The 19602-nt window shown below is 35.0% G+C and overlaps 4 protein-coding genes across 4 annotated transcripts; 3 read left to right on the top strand and 1 right to left on the bottom strand.

Annotated features, from left to right (window-relative positions):
* The first annotated feature begins 504 nt into the window (after positions 1-504).
* LOC17888490 (putative F-box/kelch-repeat protein At3g17540) lies at positions 505-1680 on the top strand. Its single transcript, XM_023783796.1, has 2 exons — positions 505-592; positions 830-1680. The coding sequence occupies exons 1-2, from the start codon at positions 505-507 to the stop codon at positions 1678-1680; spliced, it is 939 nt and encodes a 312-aa protein (XP_023639564.1).
* Positions 1681-2044: 364 nt separating this feature from the next.
* Positions 2045-3219, top strand: LOC17889458 (putative F-box/kelch-repeat protein At3g17540). The gene is given in 2 exon segments (XM_006295809.2): positions 2045-3184; positions 3187-3219. Coding segments are annotated over 2 exon segments (1170 nt in total). The 5' UTR covers positions 2045-2047.
* Positions 3220-3815: 596 nt separating this feature from the next.
* LOC17889084 (DNA (cytosine-5)-methyltransferase 2) lies at positions 3816-10136 on the bottom strand. Its single transcript, XM_006295938.2, has 12 exons — positions 9891-10136; positions 8037-9454; positions 6448-7936; positions 6168-6332; positions 5862-6063; positions 5662-5773; positions 5430-5577; positions 5139-5336; positions 4763-5044; positions 4501-4662; positions 4188-4406; positions 3816-4066 (listed from the first exon to the last, which is right to left on the bottom strand). Exons 2-12 carry the CDS (start codon positions 9440-9442, stop codon positions 3917-3919), a joined length of 4533 nt encoding a protein of 1510 aa, XP_006296000.1. The 5' UTR covers positions 9443-9454; positions 9891-10136; the 3' UTR covers positions 3816-3916.
* Positions 10137-13441: 3305 nt separating this feature from the next.
* Positions 13442-18698, top strand: LOC17889225 (ATPase 5, plasma membrane-type). Its single transcript, XM_006293581.2, has 15 exons — positions 13442-13518; positions 13719-13838; positions 13933-14169; positions 14950-15834; positions 15920-16024; positions 16126-16270; positions 16349-16513; positions 16613-16851; positions 16934-16966; positions 17051-17132; positions 17212-17372; positions 17451-17624; positions 17720-17902; positions 17987-18168; positions 18355-18698. The coding sequence occupies exons 1-15, from the start codon at positions 13456-13458 to the stop codon at positions 18449-18451; spliced, it is 2871 nt and encodes a 956-aa protein (XP_006293643.2). The 5' UTR covers positions 13442-13455; the 3' UTR covers positions 18452-18698.
* The last annotated feature ends 904 nt before the right edge of the window (positions 18699-19602 follow it).

Here is a 19602-nt window from a genome sequence, read left to right on the forward strand (position 1 = left end):
TTTGTACTTCTCTTTTACTAATATAGGGATATTCGACTTGTTTTATAAAGAATTTTGTGCAAAAAAAATTCTTCTAAGTAATTTTTGTTTTGTAAATTAACCATTCACATTAGTCAATTTTATCCTCCGAATATGTATAGATTTTGGTAATCGTATAAATCTGTATATAAGTGTCATGACGACGTCGTTTCTAACCTTTTTTAAAAGAGGCGATTAGGATGGTGTCATGGACCTCATGGTGATGATGATAATATATTTAACATTTTTTACATTTAAAGATATCGTTATACTATTGCAACTTTTTTTTTTTTTTGTGTTAAATAATACTCAAAACGACATAGTTTTGATCAATTATACGGTAATCAAACACATTTGTACGATGGGCTTTTCAATAAACCAATAGGGACTTAGTTTAACTAAAACCCTAATTTCTATGCACACTCCTATATATACGCCTATACGTTTTCTTCCTCTACCAGATTCAGAAAAACGTAAAAGACAATGATGATCTCTGATCTTCCAAAAGATTTAGAATCCGAGATACTCTCTAGGGTTCCTACCAAGTCTCTAGCAAAACTGCAAACCACTTGTAAACGATGGTACGCTATACTCAGAGATCCCATCTTCGTGAAGAAGAACTTTGGTAAAGATTCTATAAAGTCGATGTTACTGAGTAATTCTAGGGTTTTTTCAGTCAGTGTCGATCACCATGGAATCCACAATAGCGTTGAACCTTCTATCGAGTTTTCTGGTTAACTTAGCTCGAAAGATTTTAAAATATGTAGAATCTTTCACTGTGACGGTTTGATACTATGCTCTGATTTGGAATACACTAGACTTGTAGTTTGGAACCCCTGTACAGGTCAAACCCGGTGGATCAAACCGAGAACTCGTTATCGGTTTGATGATTACTATGCCCTAGGTTACGTAAACAGCAAGAAATCAGGCCATAGCTATAAAATCTTAAGGTCTTGCTGTTATGAAAAGGATCCGAAACAATTTGTATCTGAGTTTGAGATATATGACTTTAGCTCTAATTCTTGGAGGGTTCTTGATTACTTAACTCGTGACTATGGCATATTTTCTGGTGGTATGTCTTTGAAAGGTAATACATATTGGGTTGCTGGAGATAAAGAAATGGGCTTTTTCGTGCTGTATTTTGATTTCACAAAGGAGAGATTCGGGCGATTTCTTCTTCCGTTTCAGAGTTTTAACCCTGAAGATACCGCGGCTCTATCAGTTGTTAAGGAAGAAAAACTCGCGGTGTTGCATCAGAATATTCTTGAATTTTCAAATGTGATGAAGATATGTTTGTCCAACAAGATTGGTGAGGCCATAGAGTTGACTTGGAGCAACTTTGTCTTAACAGTGGATTATGATAGATTTGATTTAACAAGTGTGGTGAATGTGACAAGCTTCTTGTTGGATGAGGAGAATAAAGTGGCAGTGTGTTCTGATATTGATATTGATGATGATGATGGTAATAAGACCAGAGTCTACGTTGTTGGAGAGGATATATACAAACAAGTCTATATAGAGACTACAAAGGGATCGTATTTGAATTGGCCACTTCTCCTTTGTTATGTTCCAAGTTTGGTGCACATTAACAAAAATACATCCAAGAGCAATAGGCAAAAGAAAAGGAAGTCAAGGGACGTTGACAACAACAACAAGAAGTGATCTAATGCTTTTGTGTTTCTTTGGTTTTGGTAATAATGTTACTTCGAGCGACATTAGTCAATTTTATTCAACACATTTTTCTATTTATCAGTTATCTAATGATTTTTATACAAATGTTCATTGTTCTGCTCGTAGCCACTTAGATAAAATATTATGTATTTTGTTAATTTTGTCCATCGGTAATCAAACACATTTTGAGGCTAATTAATGGGCTTTTCAATAAATAGTATGGGGTTATGTAACTAAAACCCTAATTTATATTTTCTACGTTTTATTGGTATACGGACTTATTGAAACTAAAACCCTAGTTTTATACACTCATATACGTTTTCTTTCACGATCCATTCACATAGAACGCAGAAGGACGATGATGATCTCTGATCTTCCAAACGATTTGGAATCCGAAATACTCTCTAGAGTTCCTACCAAGTCTCTAGCAAATTTGCAAACTACTTGCAAACGATGGTACACTTTACTCAAAGATTCCTACTTCGTTAAGAAGAACTTTGGTAAAGATGCAAGTAAGTTGATGTTAATGAGTAATTTTAGGGTTTATTCAATTAGTGTCGATCTCCATGGAATCCACAATAGCGTTGAACCATCTATCGAATTTCCGGGTAAACTTAGCCGTCTAAAAGACTCAAAAGATTTGGAAATATCTTATATAGTTCACTGTGACGGTTTGATGTTATGTTCTAATGAGGGATACACTAGACTTGTGGTTTGGAACCCCTGTACCGGTCAAACCCGGAGGATTAAACCGAGAACTCGTTACCGGAGTAAAGATTGCTATGCGCTAGGATACGTAAAGAGCAAGAAATCAGGCCATAGCTATAAAATCTTAAGGTCTTGCATTTACCAAATTGACCAGGAACAATTTGTATCTGAGTTTGAGATATATTACTTTAGCTCTGATTCTTGGAGGGTTCTTGATCACTTCACCCGTGACTACAGCCTATATTGCGACGGCATGTCTTTGAAAGGAAATACTTACTGGGTTGCCCGAGCCGAAGAAACCGGATTTTTCATATTGTACTTTGATTTCACAAAGGAGATATTCGGGCGTTTTCCTCTTCCGTTTCAGAGTGTTAATTCCAAAGATACCGCGGCTCTATCAGTTGTTAAGGGAGAAAAAATCGCGGTGTTACATCAGAATTTTCTTGAAGTTTCAAATGTGATGAGGATATATTTGACCAATAAGATTGATGAGTCCATAGAGTTGTCATGGGGAAAATTTGTCTTAGCAGTAGACTATGATAGATTTGATTTACCGAGTGTGGTGAATGTGTCAAGCTTCTTGTTGGACGAGGAGAATAAAGTGGCAGTGTGTTCTGATGTTGGCTCGGATGGTGATGAATATAAGACCAGAATCTATGTTGTTGGAGAAGATATATACAAAGAAGTCTACAAAGAGACTACAAGACCACGTTCCAAATATTGGCCAGTACTTCTTCTTAGTTATGTTCCAAGTTTAGTGCACATTAGCAAATATATACACAAGAGCAATAGGCGAAAGAAAAGGACATCAAGGGAGGTTGACAACAATGTAACAACAATAAGAAAAAAGAAAATAAAAAGTGAATCAAAGAAACACAATTAGTTAAACGAATTACTTAAGTTTTTGTGTTTCTTTTTTTTTTTTGGTAGAATAGTTTTTGTGTGTTTCTTTCGTTTCTATCTCACATGGGAAAGATTAGAGACTAATAATGAGACTAGAGTTTGTTATATTGTAAAGCATTATAAAGTTTCATAGCTCAATATCCTTATATGTATGATCATTGATGTAATTGTAACGAGTATTTAGAGCGTATGGCTCAGTTCTTGTTTGATAAGAAGATTTTGCAAATTGACTTCAACATTGCCAAATAAGATTTACTTGTTTCTGTTTCTGTCGTAATTGTTGGCAGTAAGAATTTGGTTATGATTTATTTAAAATAAAGAGCATGTGGAAACTTCATTTTTTAGATTTGTCTAATTTAAAAAAAAAAAATTGTTTACAACTATTTTGTTTTAAACCTCTCATTGTCTAAATTGTTCATATGTACCTTTAATACTAATTATTAAATATATTTGTTTAAAATATAAAATATATTTTTCAGTACAATTTTTTTTTCGAATAACAAAATTTATAGCAATTACAATTTTTTTTTCGAATAACAAAATTTATAGCAATTACAGATTTTTTTTTTGAATAAAACAAAATATTCAGTTGGCATAATGCAAATTTAGGTGCTATTTAGGATTGGTGTTGAAGAGAGCACTTGAGATGTAAGGCTTCTTTAAGCTTCCGACCGAGAGCAAACGCCAATGGTGGAGGAACTGCATTCCCAATCTGCCTATGTTTGTCTTTGATCTTCCCTGAAAACTCATACTGATCCGGAAACCCCTACATTTTTATAATTATAAAACCACAATTTAATAAGCAAACATAACCAAAAATCTCTAGCTACACTGTTATTGATGTTAGAGGACTAACTAAGAATTAGGAACATAAGAGTTTTTGTTACCTGAGATCGGGCGCATTCACGGACAGTGAGAATCCTGTCTTGTTCAGGATGGAAGCACATTCCAACTGTACCCATTGGCTGAGGATCAGTGATGGAAATGGGTAAGTTGCCTTGCCAGTCCAATCTACCAAAGAGTCCTTTATAATCGTTGTGGTTCTTAGCATTGTTTACTACACCCGAAGGAATCATTTTTTCCACAAGCCCATTTGATAACTTCACCTATAATATATAATAAGAGATTGCATTTAAAGTGATTGTCAAGATTTAATGAGAAGTTGCATGTAGTTGAATGTACAAGATGAGTAAGACTTACGTTTATGTCCGGCAGGTCACGCCAATCAGCACCTGGCCTCTTTGGGATTTTCTTACATCGGATGAGGTTAAGTTCGTTCAGCTCTTTACATATATGATCAGTGAGAACACTCATGTTTCCTCTTATCTCCTTTTGAAACCACGAGACTGGACTACCTCCATACTACAAGACATAAGAACCATATATAAGTTCATGTTATTGTACTTTTATGTAAGTATATACATATATACTCAATTCTGGTGGTAAATTTATTAAACCATACCGCTCTAGCTGTATTGGACTCTCCGTTCTTTACTGGTGGAAGATCGCCGATAGCGTCTCTCACCGTGATTGAGCGGAAAGGTGCACCAAACTTAGTAGTATGAGCAGCGGCATAATCTAGACCTTGAGAGAGTGGGATTTTAAAACCGGTCGGATTATTAAAGACATGCATTGGCTCAGGCCATTCTGGAAGAACTTCTTCTGGTGCAGCTGCCCATATGAAAGCTCTTTTACGAGGTTGGGATACTCCATATGCACCTGCCTCCAAGATTCCAAATCTTACCTGCATGTTTCAAAAAACTTGTATTTTAAAAAACCTCACATTTCATATGAGACCATGAAACTAAAATTAATAGCATTAGGAGATAAAACATTACTTGATAACCCATTTCAAGAAGAGAAGCCAGAGTAAGTTGAAATGTGCTCTTTTTATTGAACCATATGAAGCCCTTCACATTTTCTAGAAGAAAATACTTTGGCCGGAAATAATCAGCATATGACAAGAATGCTAATATCATTTGACACTGGACTTTACTCCAAGTGCTATTGTTGAACCTGTTCATACCCGAAAACCCCTGCCAAAAATTTCGAGATTAAGAACCTTTTCACTTATTCAAATGAAAACTTGTTGAAAAAATGTATTATAACAACAATTTAAAGATATATACTTGACATGGAGGTCCTCCATTGATGAAATCAACTTGACCAGGAACTGGAAGAGTACTCTTTTGGTTTTCATCAAGTTTAGCTGCACGTTCAGTAGCCTCCGAAGTAGAGATACAATCATCTACATCTCCACATTTCTCCATTATAGCCCTGTAATTAATAATATCTCAAACACCATATACCAACACAAGAATGGAAAAGCTAAGTGTTTTTTTTTTCTTGTTAGCTATTTACCTAAGAATCACATTGCAGTTGTCAACAAAAACCGTTGCTTCGGGATGGTTTTGTTTAAAAGCTTGTCCAGCCGGCTCTTCATACTCGATCGCCCACTTTGTATTCGATACACCTTGTGTACAAATAAACCATGGATATGACTTACAAGTTGTTACAAGCGTTTTTAAAGATTAAGTCTATGACTAGAGATAAATACATACCCGCTTTTTCTAGTCCATAAGACAGGCCACCACATCCAGCAAAGATATCTAGTGTTGCAAGACGCATCGCTTTAGGTACCTCATCAGGCTTCCCAACCATTGGAGAGTCAGGTTCATCAGTCTCTACTCTCTTCCCCTTCTTTGCTCTTAAAAGCGTGTCATCTTTAATAGTAGAGAACTTCAGCTTCATATTTGAAGGTAACTGTAACACAATAGTTAAGAGAAACAACAATTCAACTTTTTGTGGGAACCAACAATAATCATAATCTTTAAAAACTAATGTACAAAAGTAATTAAAAGATTTACCTCCTTGATGGAACCATTTGAGGAGTCATAGAAGTGTTCACAGAAGAAGATATGGTCTGATATTGGATATTCACGGCATAAGGGCATATCATTTTTCTTCATTACTTCACATTTTCCATTTATAGCCATTGGAGGGAGAATATAAGTATCCTCGCTATAATAAAGCTAAAGAAATTGCCAAAAAGAGAAGAAAAATATTAGAAGATCACCAAGTTATAAACTGACAAACATTAACATATGTGTTATGTAAGTAAGAAACAATGAACGAAATAGTTGTTACCTCTTGTATGTCTGAAGTATATGCCTTGTCTGAAGAAATGTCTTCAGGCCTATAAAACCTTTTCACTTTAACCTCAAAGGAAGTCTTATCGACCCTTTTAGGTTCCTTTGCGACAATGATATCCAGCAACTGACAGACGACATATGCTCTTAACCCAATGTTTCGACCATACCTTATAAAAGGCTTTCTTCCAGCATCCTTATGGACTCCATCTTTAGTTATATAGCTGGGGATTACATAAACGAAATCCTCAGCAGAATACTCGATTCCATTGGAGAAGAAGCCTGTCTTTGAAGCATTGAGTTTTGTTTTGGACCTTTCCTCTTCATCCTCTCTTGTCTTACATGAACTGCAGAATCCAGAACCAAGACCCATATCATTTCTTGGAAGACTAAAGAATCCACCTTTCTCTGGTGAGTAGAAGCTTTTGCAGTAGTACTCAGTTGAAAAGTCTTTTTCTTTTCTTTCTTCTGCTCTTTCCCGGTCAAGTTTATCCGCAATGATGTTCTCTTTCCTATACTGATGCCCCCACGGTCTTGACCGAATCTCAAAACTGACTGTTCCTTTAATGTCCTTGAGTTGAGAAGTAAGACATTCATTAGTCAAGAATAGTTCCCTCTCGTTAGCCGCATTCCCAATAACGGTATTGGATCCTCGTTGTAAGAGTTTACCATGCAGCATCTTGCAGTGATCTAAACTTTCAAACATGTACTCCACAAAATAGATCGCCGGAGTTTCATCTTGATCACCAACTTCGAAGATGACAGCATCACCTACTACCACCATTTTCCCTCCAACAAGGGCTTTTCCATAGAGAGGCTCACCAGCATTAGTTCTTCCAAGAATCTCACCATCCCACTTTATTTCCATCTTTTCAGAATTACTTCTAATTTTCTTAGGACTATGAGACTTTTGGACCTCAACAGCTTCTCGCACAGTGTCCTCTTCCTCATTCTCGTCCTCCTCTTCAAGCTTTTCTTCTTCTTCACTAATCTCCTCCACTGAATCCTTTGGAGAGTAAATAGAGTAAAACTCTCCCCAAATTCTGTTAATGAGACAGGTTCTTGTTGCTTCCATCGGTTTCATCTTAGATGCCATGCGTGCCCTTGGATTTTTATTCTTACCCTTTTGCAAGATTTTCTCCTTCTTGATGACCCACCTTGTATGGTGCCTATCTTGCAATTTACTTGCAAGACCAAGCACAAATGGGCACCTTCTAATATCCTTGTCAGGATACTCAGTAAGAAGCTGCAAGATAATTTGTGCATGGACGACCACATACCTCTCTACATCAAAAGGTTTAGAAGAAACATAAGCTTTATCATTCTCTTCCAAATCACATAATCTTCTTATGACATCTGCATATGAAAGCTTAGCAGCCCTTGTTTCATTCTTGAGCAAAGCCAAAATACTTCTCCCAACCCTTGCTGTTTTCATAACAGGTTCAAACCATGGAGCATATTGCTCTGATGGTTTCCCAAGTCGATACCTACATATATACACATGATAGTACATCGTCAAGCAACATAATTGTAACAAAAAAAAAAAGGCAAAAACATGTAATGAAATAATATAGTACGTAAGCTTACCATGCAATATCTGTTCGTAATGTAATGAAGATCATATCTGCCCCAAACTCAATCATCCATTCCTTTATTTGACTAAGGAATATACTCATCCCATGAGGATCTTGTGGCTGTGTAGAGCTCTCGGAATCATCGAAACAAAACCCATTTCCATCATCATTAGTCACAACACCTGACCCAAAGATGGTGACGTCAATATCAGCACATGGCTTCATAGGAAGAAGCTCTAGAGATATCAACCGTGATTCAGAGTTGTAAAGAGCCCAATCTTGAAGTGTCATATAAGGTAGATCACTAGGGTCAACCTTATACCCTGGCTCGGAGAGTAAAAGCTCATCTGTTTCTTCTTTGATGTTGTTATAGTACGACGGGTGAGGATAGTCATTGGCAATCTCGTCTTCATTGATCTTTATGTAAAACTTATTTGCAGCTGAAGTTAAAGTGCTCCTACTTCTTGGTTTTTGGATGTACTTCCTGTACTCTTCGTCTTGTAGTAGCTTCGCATATTTCATCTCCTTCTCAAGAACATCATCTGGTTGATCAGATGTTAAGGCATCACCTTCATGAACCCTCAAAGAAACATTAGACAAACCCTTAAGAAGTTTACTACTCTCATCTTTTAAAGAAACAAGAACAAGATTCCCAACAAAACTTGTTTCATGTTTCTTGGTAGACGACGACGACGACGACGATGACTCATCCAAACCAGCTAGTTGGTTATATATGAATTCTCCTTGTGATATAACAAAATCTCGGATAGATGAACTGTCGGAAAAGAACTTGCTTCCGCTCATCGAACGAGATACTGTTGCAAGAAGCTCATCAAGACTTGTATCAGGACTCTTGGACAAGTTCTCATAGACAGCCACACAAGCACAAGCTTTTTCAAAGAAGTAATCATACATCTTCTTGTAGCTAGCAGCAGGTTTACGACAATCGTAATCCGCTAACGCGGTTGAGATCCATATCACCGGGGAACCATCTTCATAACCAGATATGTTCCAGTTCTCAACTCGTCCAAAAGATTGACACCTCACACCCTTTTCTTTCTCTATGTCATTATCCAAAGGTAAGATAATACCTCCAACAAAGATATCATCAACTTCCAACATCTCTAGAGGCTGTGGAACTCCATTTGAATCATGGAAAATGAAATCAGTTAGCCTCCGGTTCGGGCGAGGTTGGTCATCATTTCTCTCCAAAGAAGCAGTTAACTCTATCGCCACGATCTCCTCCTCCACGAGATGAGGTTTCTTGGTCTCAACAGTTGAAGATTTCTCAGGGATAGAGATAGTTTCCTCGTCCTCCTTGAAGTTTGTACATGCCGCTGCTCGCTTTGGCCTCCTTGTCGTAGAGACATCATCTGAGTCAACACTTCTCTTCTTTTGTTTCCCAGCTTTTGTCTTCATCTCCAAGAAAACCTAAATTTGAAACAAAACCATCAACAAAATTCATATCATTACCATGCAATTTAAATACAAATCTCTCATTAAATTTGAAACAAAACCATCAACAAAAATCAAATCATTACCATGCAATTTAAATAAAAATCTCTCATTAAATTTGAAACAAAACCATCAACACAAATCATATCATTACCATGCAATTTAAATACAAATCTCTAATTAAATTTGAAACAAAACCATCAACACAAATCATATCATTACCATGCAATTTAAATACAAATCTCTAATGAATCTATCTAAACAAACCACTCCAAATGATTTTTGTTGAACAAAAAATTTAGCATATCGAACAAATAAGCAATCAAATATCAGAAAACTCTTAGTTGAAATCCTTCGAATCTAGTCTAATATCGACAAAAACAACTTAGAAAAAGGACACAACAAGACTTACGTTTAGTGGTGAGAGTAGCAAAGCAAGACAGCTGAAGAGGACCAAACAAGATTTAGGTTTAGTGGTGAGAGTAGCAAAGCAAGACAGCTGAAGAGGACCAAACAAGATTTAGGTTTAGTGGTGAGAGAGTAGCAAAGCAAGACGGCGGACCAAACAAGATTGAGGTTTAGTTGTGAGAGAGTAGCAAAGCAAGACAGAGGACTAAACAAGACTAACGTTAAAGCGAGAGCAGGGAAGCAAAGACAAGAGGACGAAGCAAGAGATACGTTTTAGTGAGAGCTAAGAACTTTTTTTATATAATAAGAACAAAGAAACGTATGGATTTTGTTTGTTTAGTATTTATTGTGTGAATTTAGCTTTTTAGTGTGAACTTTCATTTAATGTGATGAGTTGTAATTCAGCTTTTTATTTTTTCTATTAGTTGGAATTTAGCTTTTGGGGAGTATCCAAATCTTATTTTTCTATTATTAGTGTTTCTGTTTTCATTGACTAAATAAATTTTTAGATTATATACTATATAGGGTTCAAATAACATTTGACTACAAATTAGAGATAGGAAAATAAAGATTTTAATTAAATACTGGAAGAAAATTTGACCAATTTTTAATTATTAGTGTTTCTGTTTCATTTTTCATTGACTAAATGATACATATAATGCAAATATTTAATCAATGAATTAAATGTATTTGTGAAAATAAATATTTTCTTTTAAATTTAAGATTATATACTATATATGGTTTAAATTACATTTGACTAGAAATTGAAAATAAGAAATATATATTTTATTAATTAAAGGTTGAAAGAAAGTTTGACCAATTTGTATAGATGATTTCTTACCCATTTAGGCTTTTAACACTCTCCACAAACATAAAATGGACATATTTTTGAATAGAAAAAGATATATTATATTTCCTATATAATTTTATATATTATATTTTACCTAATTTAATAACATTTTCTTTATTTGCTAAAAGCCTAAAATTAACACTTTAGGGCTGACATTAGAGATGTCAAGCGGGCCATTAACTTGTGGGTTTGGCCCAAATAGTACCACAACAAGATGGATATGGATACAAATGTATTAGATCCGTTAAAACAAGGGCTTCGCGGGCAAGCACATGTCGGTTGTGGGTTTTTGGTGGATTGGCATGCGAACTACGAAAATTTGATAAATATGTACTTTATGTATAAATAGATATTTTTATATTATTTTGTAAGTATAATAAGTGCAATATTTGATAGTGTAAAGAAATTTACAAAAAAAAAGATTAAAATTGATGATTTAATTTTTTCTGTAAATAAATATTATTTCTATTTGTTTTAAAATATTAAATATAGGTCTATAGGCCGACTTACCAGCTCCTTAGGCGAAGCGGAGAAGACTTAGAGCAAGATTATTGGAGAGCTTTTAAGTTTTGCTCTTAACATGATTTTTCTCTTTTTTTTTTTTTTTTGTCGTCAACATGATTTTCCTCTTAAAAGGGTAAGAGCAAGATTATTGGGGAGCTTTTAAGTTTTGCTCTTAACATGATTTTCCTCTTAAAAAGGTAAAGAGTCTCTATTTTTTCTCTTACTTAAGAGACCATTCTTACAAAAAATCACCTTTTCCTTTTAATTAAGAGACTATTCTCACTCTTAAGACACTACCAATAATCATGGTATAAGAGTCTCCATTTTTTCTCTTACTTAAGAGATCATTCTTACCAAAAATCACGTTTTCCTTTTAATTAAGAGATTATTCTCACTCTTAAGACACTACCAATAATCATGGTATTAGATGCAACTGTTTTGCTTGTGATCCTAGCGGGCCTGCCTGCCTCTCACAATCCAGAGAAAAATAATGCCCGTCGTGGGCACTGGGCAGGCTCAGATGGACGCGGCTGACTCATTTGACTCCTAAAGCTAGCATAAATGGTGTGACACATTGGAGATAAAATTTTCAGTTACTGTTTACGAGTTGTGGTTTAGCTTTTGAGCTATATTCACATAATTCTCATATGTTGAACCAGAGATCCTATTACAGACCATGTGATCGATATATAGAAGCAATGAGCTGATCAAAGTGATTGACTCCCATAACTCGAGTTCAATACTCATGTATGACATCATTAGTCTTCTATTTCAACTTAAACCCATCTCTTTTGTCTTATACTTTAAATGTCAGTGTTTTAGGGAAAATTCTATAACAATTCCCCATCTAATTTTAATTTGGAAGTTTAATACACAATATTATTTGATTGGAAATAAAATGCATGGTTTATTAAATTTTGGTCTATTAATACATTAAGTATATAAAAATTGTCGAATCGAATAAACCGAATTTGGGGTTATCCAAAGACTACATTGTCCTTTGCTATTACCTCAAATCGAATTGGGATCGATAAACTCTAAGTTTAATGTAATTCCATTAACCCCGGTTTAGTGATTCCGTCAATCCGATTATCGTTTGTTAAGCGGTTTCTTCGATTCGACAATTTTTATATACTTGATGTATTAATAGACAACAAATTAATAAACCATGCATTTTGTTTCCAATCAAATAACATTGGGTATTAAACTTCCAAATTAAAATTAGATAGGGAATTTTTATGGAATTTTCCCCAGTGTTTTATATTTACTTCTTTTATTTATTGCTTATGAAAATGTTATTTTCGTGTTTGTGTAATATTACTATAAAATAAATGATCTGAACATTATTGACTCAACCAGCTTACTATTTGGTCACTAAAAAAATAATAAAAAAAAAATCGCCAAGATCATGAAGAGACTAGCTAGTTTAACATGTTATGGTCCTGACTTGAAGATACTATAAGCTTTCAAATTTGGTTAAAAATCAAAAGAAAACCCCAAAACATAAGACACTTAAAATATTTTCAGCATAGCATCATCGAGACATTTGAGTGTGAAAGAAAAAAACAAAAGAGAAGAAACTGATCATTGCCACAACACGTACACGAGCAGCACCCGATCCATATCGCCTTTTTGGGTTCACATGGCAAAGACAAGTTCCTTTTTTGCTCGTGAATTCATTTTCTTTCTGATTAATATTTCTACTCTAGTCGAACCTATAATTTTCCTCATCATATCATCATTTATTTCATATGCTGATCAATGCATGCAACCCAAAAAGGTTTATGGACATTATCATGTTACATCCATTATTATTAAGAACAAAAGTTTTAACTTACGTTGGACTCATTTTCAACTCTTATTAGTTCACTTTCTCCTAGGGATTTCACTTCTTTATTTACGAAAAAAACACTTAACTCTCTCAAAAGAAAATATCAAACAGGCCAAAATTATTGAAAGTAAAATTTTAAACACACTAAAAGTAGAAGTGAACTCGTGAACACAAAACAATATATATACAGACTAGCCCTTACCTCATAAAAGTCACAATGTCACACTTCACGTTTTGATGCTAATTAATGTTCATACGCTAGCTATAAAGACCTAAGGTTGTCCTATTTCTCCACCTTTCATCTTCTCCTCATACCTATCCTAAACCCTTCTCTTCATCATCTTCTTCTTCTTCTTCTTCATTCTCTTTCTTTCCGGTGTCACTATGGCTGCTCCGGCTGGTAAAGGCAATGAACTCGACCATATCAAGAATGAATCCGTTGATCTTGTACGTATATATATATATACATTTCTATGATCAATATGTTTGGCCCGACTAATTCTAATTTTCTCTTACGTAGAAGATACATATAGTATAAGTAGTAACTATTTTGTCCCATGCGATTAACTTGTGGTTCATTAGAAACTATTTAAGCTTGAACAAAAATGAGAAAGAAACAATAAACATAACTTATGCAATGGTTCTAGGTTCGAATACCTATGGAGGAAGTGTTCGAGGAGCTGAAATGTACAAAACAAGGTCTTACTAGAGAAGAAGCTTCCCACCGTCTCGACCTCTTTGGCCCCAACAAGCTCGAAGAAAAGAAGGTTTCTTCTTCTACTTTCTTGATCTTCTTACAAATTTTCTTTTAGTTCATTAAAAACTCTTAGTAATGTTATGATGATTGGATAAAACGTTTAGGAAAGCAAGGTATTGAAGTTTCTAGGGTTCATGTGGAATCCATTGTCGTGGGTGATGGAGGCGGCAGCGCTAATGGCGATCGCTTTGGCGAATGGAGGAGGACGGCCACCGGATTGGCAAGACTTTGTTGGGATAGTGTGTTTGTTATTCATCAATTCAACTATTAGTTTCATTGAGGAAAACAATGCTGGTAATGCTGCAGCCGCTCTCATGGCCGGCCTAGCACCCAAGACTAAGGTTACCAATTAACTTATTTATATATACTTCTTATCAATTGCATGCCTATATATATATATATATATAATACATATGCAAACTAGTTATTAGCTTTTCTAAATTATGAACTAATTCAGATTCTTTTTTTTTTTTGTTAGATATTGTAATTTTGTTTTATTGCAATTTTAATCATATAAGCGCTTAGATTTGTATGTTACAAGAATATTAGAAACCGAGATGAATTAGATATTGAAAATGCTTTACCTAATTAAACAAAATTTAAGTAAAATAGTTTTCTAAATGTTTTTTTTTTTTTTAGTTTTATCACATACATAATATATACGTAAATATCATTTTTAAAACGTAAAAACGTGAAAATTTGATATTTAATTTGAAGAAACGAATCATCACATAATCTTGACCGATTATAGATATTTAAAAAATCTTATTTAGTTTAATTTTGATTTTACCCTCTTATTGGTGCAGAAGTATTAACCTATTTTCTATCGATATTTTTAATATATAAAATATGATCTATTTTATGAAAACATATTGAATAAATGTTATACACCTATAAACAATATATGCATGTTTTCTACTATTGTAATTATATATATTTTTGTAACGATTTATTTTATTTTTATAATCAATATTTATTTTATATACTATTGTAGTTTCAGTAATAATTTATATTTTAAAGTTTAAAAAAAGAAATAAAAAACGAACAAAAACATCGATTTTAACTTAAGTAGCTAATTTGAAATTTCGTAATATGATTTTCGTATAACTTAATGAGTGAAGGTGCTTAGAGATAATCAATGGAGCGAGCAAGAAGCATCGATCCTTGTTCCCGGAGACGTAATCAGCGTCAAGCTCGGCGATATCATCCCCGCCGACGCACGTTTACTCGACGGCGATCCTCTCAAAATCGATCAATCATCTCTCACCGGCGAATCAATCCCCGTCACCAAAAACCCCGGCGATGAAGTCTTCTCCGGCTCAACTTGCAAACAAGGCGAGATCGAAGCGATCGTCGTCGCCACCGGAGTCCACACGTTCTTCGGCAAAGCAGCTCATCTCGTCGACAGCACAAACCAAATCGGCCATTTCCAGAAAGTTCTCACTTCGATTGGTAACTTCTGTATCTGTTCGATTGGGTTAGGAATCATCGTTGAGCTTATTGTGATGTATCCGATTCAACGCCGTAAGTATCGAGACGGAATCGATAATTTGCTTGTTTTGTTGATCGGAGGGATCCCTATAGCTATGCCTACTGTGTTGTCTGTTACAATGGCGATTGGATCTCATAGATTGTCTAAACAAGGTGCTATTACTAAGAGGATGACTGCAATTGAGGAAATGGCTGGTATGGATGTTTTGTGTAGTGATAAGACTGGAACTCTCACGCTTAATAGGCTTACGGTTGATAGGAACTTAGTCGAGGTTTTCGCCAAAGGAGTTGGTAAAGAACATGTTTTCCTTTTGGCTGCGAGAGCCTCGAGGATCGAGAATCAAGATGCGATTGATGCAGCTATCGTTGGAATGCTTGGTGATCCGAAAGAGGCTCGTGCTGGTGTTAGAGAGGTTCATTTCTTTCCTTTTAATCCGGTTGATAAGAGAACTGCTTTGACGTATATAGACTCGGATGGTAACTGGCATAGAGCTAGTAAAGGAGCTCCAGAGCAGGTATCTATGACTATGTTTTATATGTTGCTAGAGCCACAGGTTTTTGTTGATTGTGTAAATGATCTTTCTTTGACTTTGTTAACAGATATTAAACCTCTGCAATTGCAAGGAGGATGTAAGGAGGAAAGTTCATGGAGTGATTGATAAGTTTGCTGAGCGTGGACTTCGATCTTTGGCTGTTGCAAGACAGGTTTAGTTCTTGGTTATCACATATCTGTTATGGGATAATATCTAGAAGGCTTTGTGTCCTTGTCTCTTCGTTTGGGTTTCATATTGTTTTTACTGGTGCAGAAAGTTCCTGAGAAGAAAAAAGATGCTTCTGGTGATCCATGGCAACTTGTAGGTCTTTTACCTCTGTTTGATCCTCCAAGGCATGATAGTGCTGAGACAATCAGGAGGGCTTTAAACCTCGGTGTTAATGTTAAGATGATAACTGGTAAGAATCACACAATTCTTTGTACATCCTTGTCTATCAACTTTCTTGAAACTAGTTTATCCTTCTTACTGAAACCAGGGGACCAGCTTGCTATTGGGAAAGAAACAGGTCGCAGGCTTGGAATGGGTACGAACATGTACCCCTCTTCTGCGCTGCTTGGACAAGAAAAAGATTCTTCCTTGGGTGCACTTCCTGTGGATGAACTGATCGAGAAGGCTGATGGATTTGCAGGAGTTTTTCCAGGTAAATGCACTTTAGTAGAAGGGTGTAATCTTTTACCACACGTTCTATTTCTTTTCAAGATTCTTATTGATTAAATCTCTGGTGCATGGAAAATTTCAGAGCATAAGTATGAGATTGTTAATAGGCTGCAACAAAGGAAGCACATATGCGGTATGACTGGAGATGGTGTGAACGATGCCCCAGCTCTGAAGAAGGCGGATATTGGTATAGCTGTTGCTGATGCTACTGATGCTGCGAGAGGCGCTTCTGATATCGTTCTCACAGAACCCGGATTGAGTGTTATCATTAGTGCAGTCCTCACCAGTAGAGCCATATTCCAAAGAATGAAAAACTACACTGTGAGTCAGAACATCTTCTCATTCAACTTTTTGTCTACTCACAGACTCAGTAACTCCAATCTTGACATTGTCTTCTGTGTAGATTTATGCGGTTTCAATCACAATACGTATTGTGGTAAGTGTGCTTAGTATATCTCACGAGAATTCATTTGATTTGAATGGTTCCAGTTCTGATGTAAAGTTATCACAATATCTGCAGTTTGGCTTCATGTTCATTGCTCTCATATGGCAGTTCGATTTCTCACCTTTCATGGTCCTGATCATAGCAATCTTAAACGATGGTGAAGTCACATTATAGAGTATTAAGTACATATAATAGTGAAAAATCGATTAAGCTAACAAAATCATTGCTATTTATAGGAACAATCATGACAATATCAAAGGACAGGGTGAAGCCATCTCCACAGCCAGATAGCTGGAAACTTAGAGAAATCTTCTCGACGGGTGTCGTGCTTGGAGGCTACCAGGCCTTGATGACTGTCGTTTTCTTTTGGGTGATGAAAGATACTGATATTTTCTCGGTAAATACTCTTATTTTCAGTTGCTTCTCAATGCCAGTTCAAAAAGAGCTAAAGCTAAATTTTTTGGGGTTTATGTAGAACATGTTAGGTGTTAGACCATTAAGCCAACGCCCTGAACAAATGATGGCTGCTCTGTATCTACAAGTTAGCATCATAAGTCAGGCTCTCATCTTCGTCACCAGGTCCCGTAGCTGGTCCTTCGTTGAACGTCCTGGTCTTCTCTTGCTTGGTGCATTTGTCATAGCTCAACTGGTATGCACACATATAACACATGTTCTCCTTGAACTCTTTTTTAAAAAATTCGTGAAACCAGAACAAGAAGTTTATAACGGTCTATGAATTCTCAGGTGGCAACCTTTATAGCAGTTTATGCAAACTGGAGTTTTGCCCGGATAGAAGGAGCCGGTTGGGGATGGGCTGGAGTGATCTGGCTATACAGTCTCATAACATACATCCCTCTTGACTTGCTTAAGTTTGGAATCCGCTACGTTTTGAGTGGCAAAGCTTGGTTAAATCTTCTTGAGAACAAGGTATCGATACCAATACTGAAAGTCCCAGGGTAACCTACGAATCTTGCTACTTATCTGTTGTTTTCTGTGTACAAAACAAAACAGACTGCCTTCACGACGAAGAAAGACTATGGGAAAGAGGAAAGAGAAGCTCAATGGGCTGCAGCTCAAAGAACCCTCCATGGACTTCAACCAGCAGAGACGAACAACATTTTTAACGAAAAGAATAGTTACCATGACCTCTCTCAGATCGCTGAACAGGCCAAACGGCGAGCTGAGGTTGTTAGGTAAAGAAACTAATTTACTAAACTCTTCACTTTATCAATTCAAAGCTCTAAATAACTCCAAATGTACATGAGCTCAACCTGATTCTCGCCTTTATTAACTCACCGTTACTCGAAGATCGCTTTTCTTTTTCTCGGTTGTTCGACAAGTTTTTGCTAAATGATGATGGGGTTTGATGATGTCTGCAGGCTAAGAGAGATAAATACATTAAAAGGGCACGTAGAGTCAGTGGTGAAGCTTAAAGGACTTGACATTGACACGATTCAGCAACATTACACAGTCTGAAACCAAACCTAATCAAAGTTTGATTACTTTTCAAGTTGTTAGTAGTTTAGAAACAAAAACAAAGTTGTGTAGGTAGAATATTTCCTCCTTCTGTCTTGTAGCTGTTTTTTCAAATGTATTTTTTTAGATTCTTTAGTTTTTGTACTGTTGACTTCTAAAGTGTGACTGCTTACCTTTGTATGCATCACTTTGTACCTTTTAAGCTACAAGATCTCCAACTCACCTCTAAATATTTTTTTTTTCTGTTATTAACTTACCATTTATCCATTTCTATTTTTCACCTCTAACATTAAACTTGCTATTTTTTTTTTTTTTCTATATATAAAGGAATTCTATGTATTCCTCTATAATAGAGTTGGACTTTTTTGTTTGCAAAAGTAATCTTTTTAACTTTAACTTCTTTAGTTTATGACTAAAATAAATATTTTAATAATTAACAATAGAAAATCATTTTTAATCTTATTAAGGGGCCAAAAAACCTTGTAATCATTATTTTTTTAATTCAAAGTATGTATTTTATATTGGAGAAAAAATAAAAAATTCGAAATGAAATGCACCACTAGAAATTTCCATTTAAAAATATTCAGTTATGTAGCGGATACTAATGTTTTATTTTATGAACTGTTAAGATTTTAGTTTTAACAAAAAATGAAATGATAGAGTAAATATGATTTATAAGGTATAGGCTTAAAAAAAAAATTAAAATCTTTGAATTTTCATGAGAGATACAACTAAAGTCAAAAGCCAAAATGGAACTAAATTTATTCATTTGTTAAAATATTTGTTTTAAAATATACATTAAGCCATTATGATCATTAGCTCTTTTTTTTTGTTGAAAATTTAAATGATATTAAACTAAAAATTATTTATAGGGTTTTTGCCTTTTAGGAAAAGCTATAATCTTAAAAATTTGAATGAATGATAAAATAAATTAAATGTCAAGAAAAATTTCCATTGAAAATTCCCACATTTATTGAAGGGAAATTTTCATAAATACAACTAAAATGGGTACCTTTTTTTCCAAAATACCAGTATGAACTTTATTTTTCAAAAATACCACTAAAATATATTTTAAAATAGTTTCATTAAATATATAATATTATATAGGTTTTTCTGTTGTCCAAGTTATAATATACTATAATAGTAGTTAA

The sequence above is a fragment of the Capsella rubella genome, unplaced genomic scaffold (assembly GCF_000375325.1).
Source record: "Capsella rubella cultivar Monte Gargano unplaced genomic scaffold, Caprub1_0 scaffold_4, whole genome shotgun sequence".
NCBI lineage: Eukaryota > Viridiplantae > Streptophyta > Magnoliopsida > Brassicales > Brassicaceae > Capsella > Capsella rubella.

Excerpts from the sequence above, each read along its gene's own strand:
- LOC17888490 (XM_023783796.1), top strand. The coding sequence starts at position 505 with ATGATCTCTGATCTTCCAAAAGATTTAGAATCCGAGATACTCTCTAGG. Across the intron at positions 593-829 it reads AAAACTGCAAACCACTTGTA|ACACTAGACTTGTAGTTTGG; the intron begins AACGATGGTACG and ends CTGATTTGGAAT.
- LOC17889084 (XM_006295938.2), bottom strand. The coding sequence starts at position 9,442 with ATGAAGACAAAAGCTGGGAAACAAAAGAAGAGAAGTGTTGACTCAGAT. Across the intron at positions 7,937-8,036 it reads TTACGAACAGATATTGCATG|GTATCGACTTGGGAAACCAT; the intron begins GTAAGCTTACGT and ends GTATATATGTAG. Across the intron at positions 4,407-4,500 it reads GTGACCTGCCGGACATAAAC|GTGAAGTTATCAAATGGGCT; the intron begins GTAAGTCTTACT and ends TATATATTATAG.
- LOC17889225 (XM_006293581.2), top strand. The coding sequence starts at position 13,456 with ATGGCTGCTCCGGCTGGTAAAGGCAATGAACTCGACCATATCAAGAAT. Across the intron at positions 13,839-13,932 it reads ACAAGCTCGAAGAAAAGAAG|GAAAGCAAGGTATTGAAGTT; the intron begins GTTTCTTCTTCT and ends TAAAACGTTTAG. Across the intron at positions 18,169-18,354 it reads CGGCGAGCTGAGGTTGTTAG|GCTAAGAGAGATAAATACAT; the intron begins GTAAAGAAACTA and ends TGATGTCTGCAG.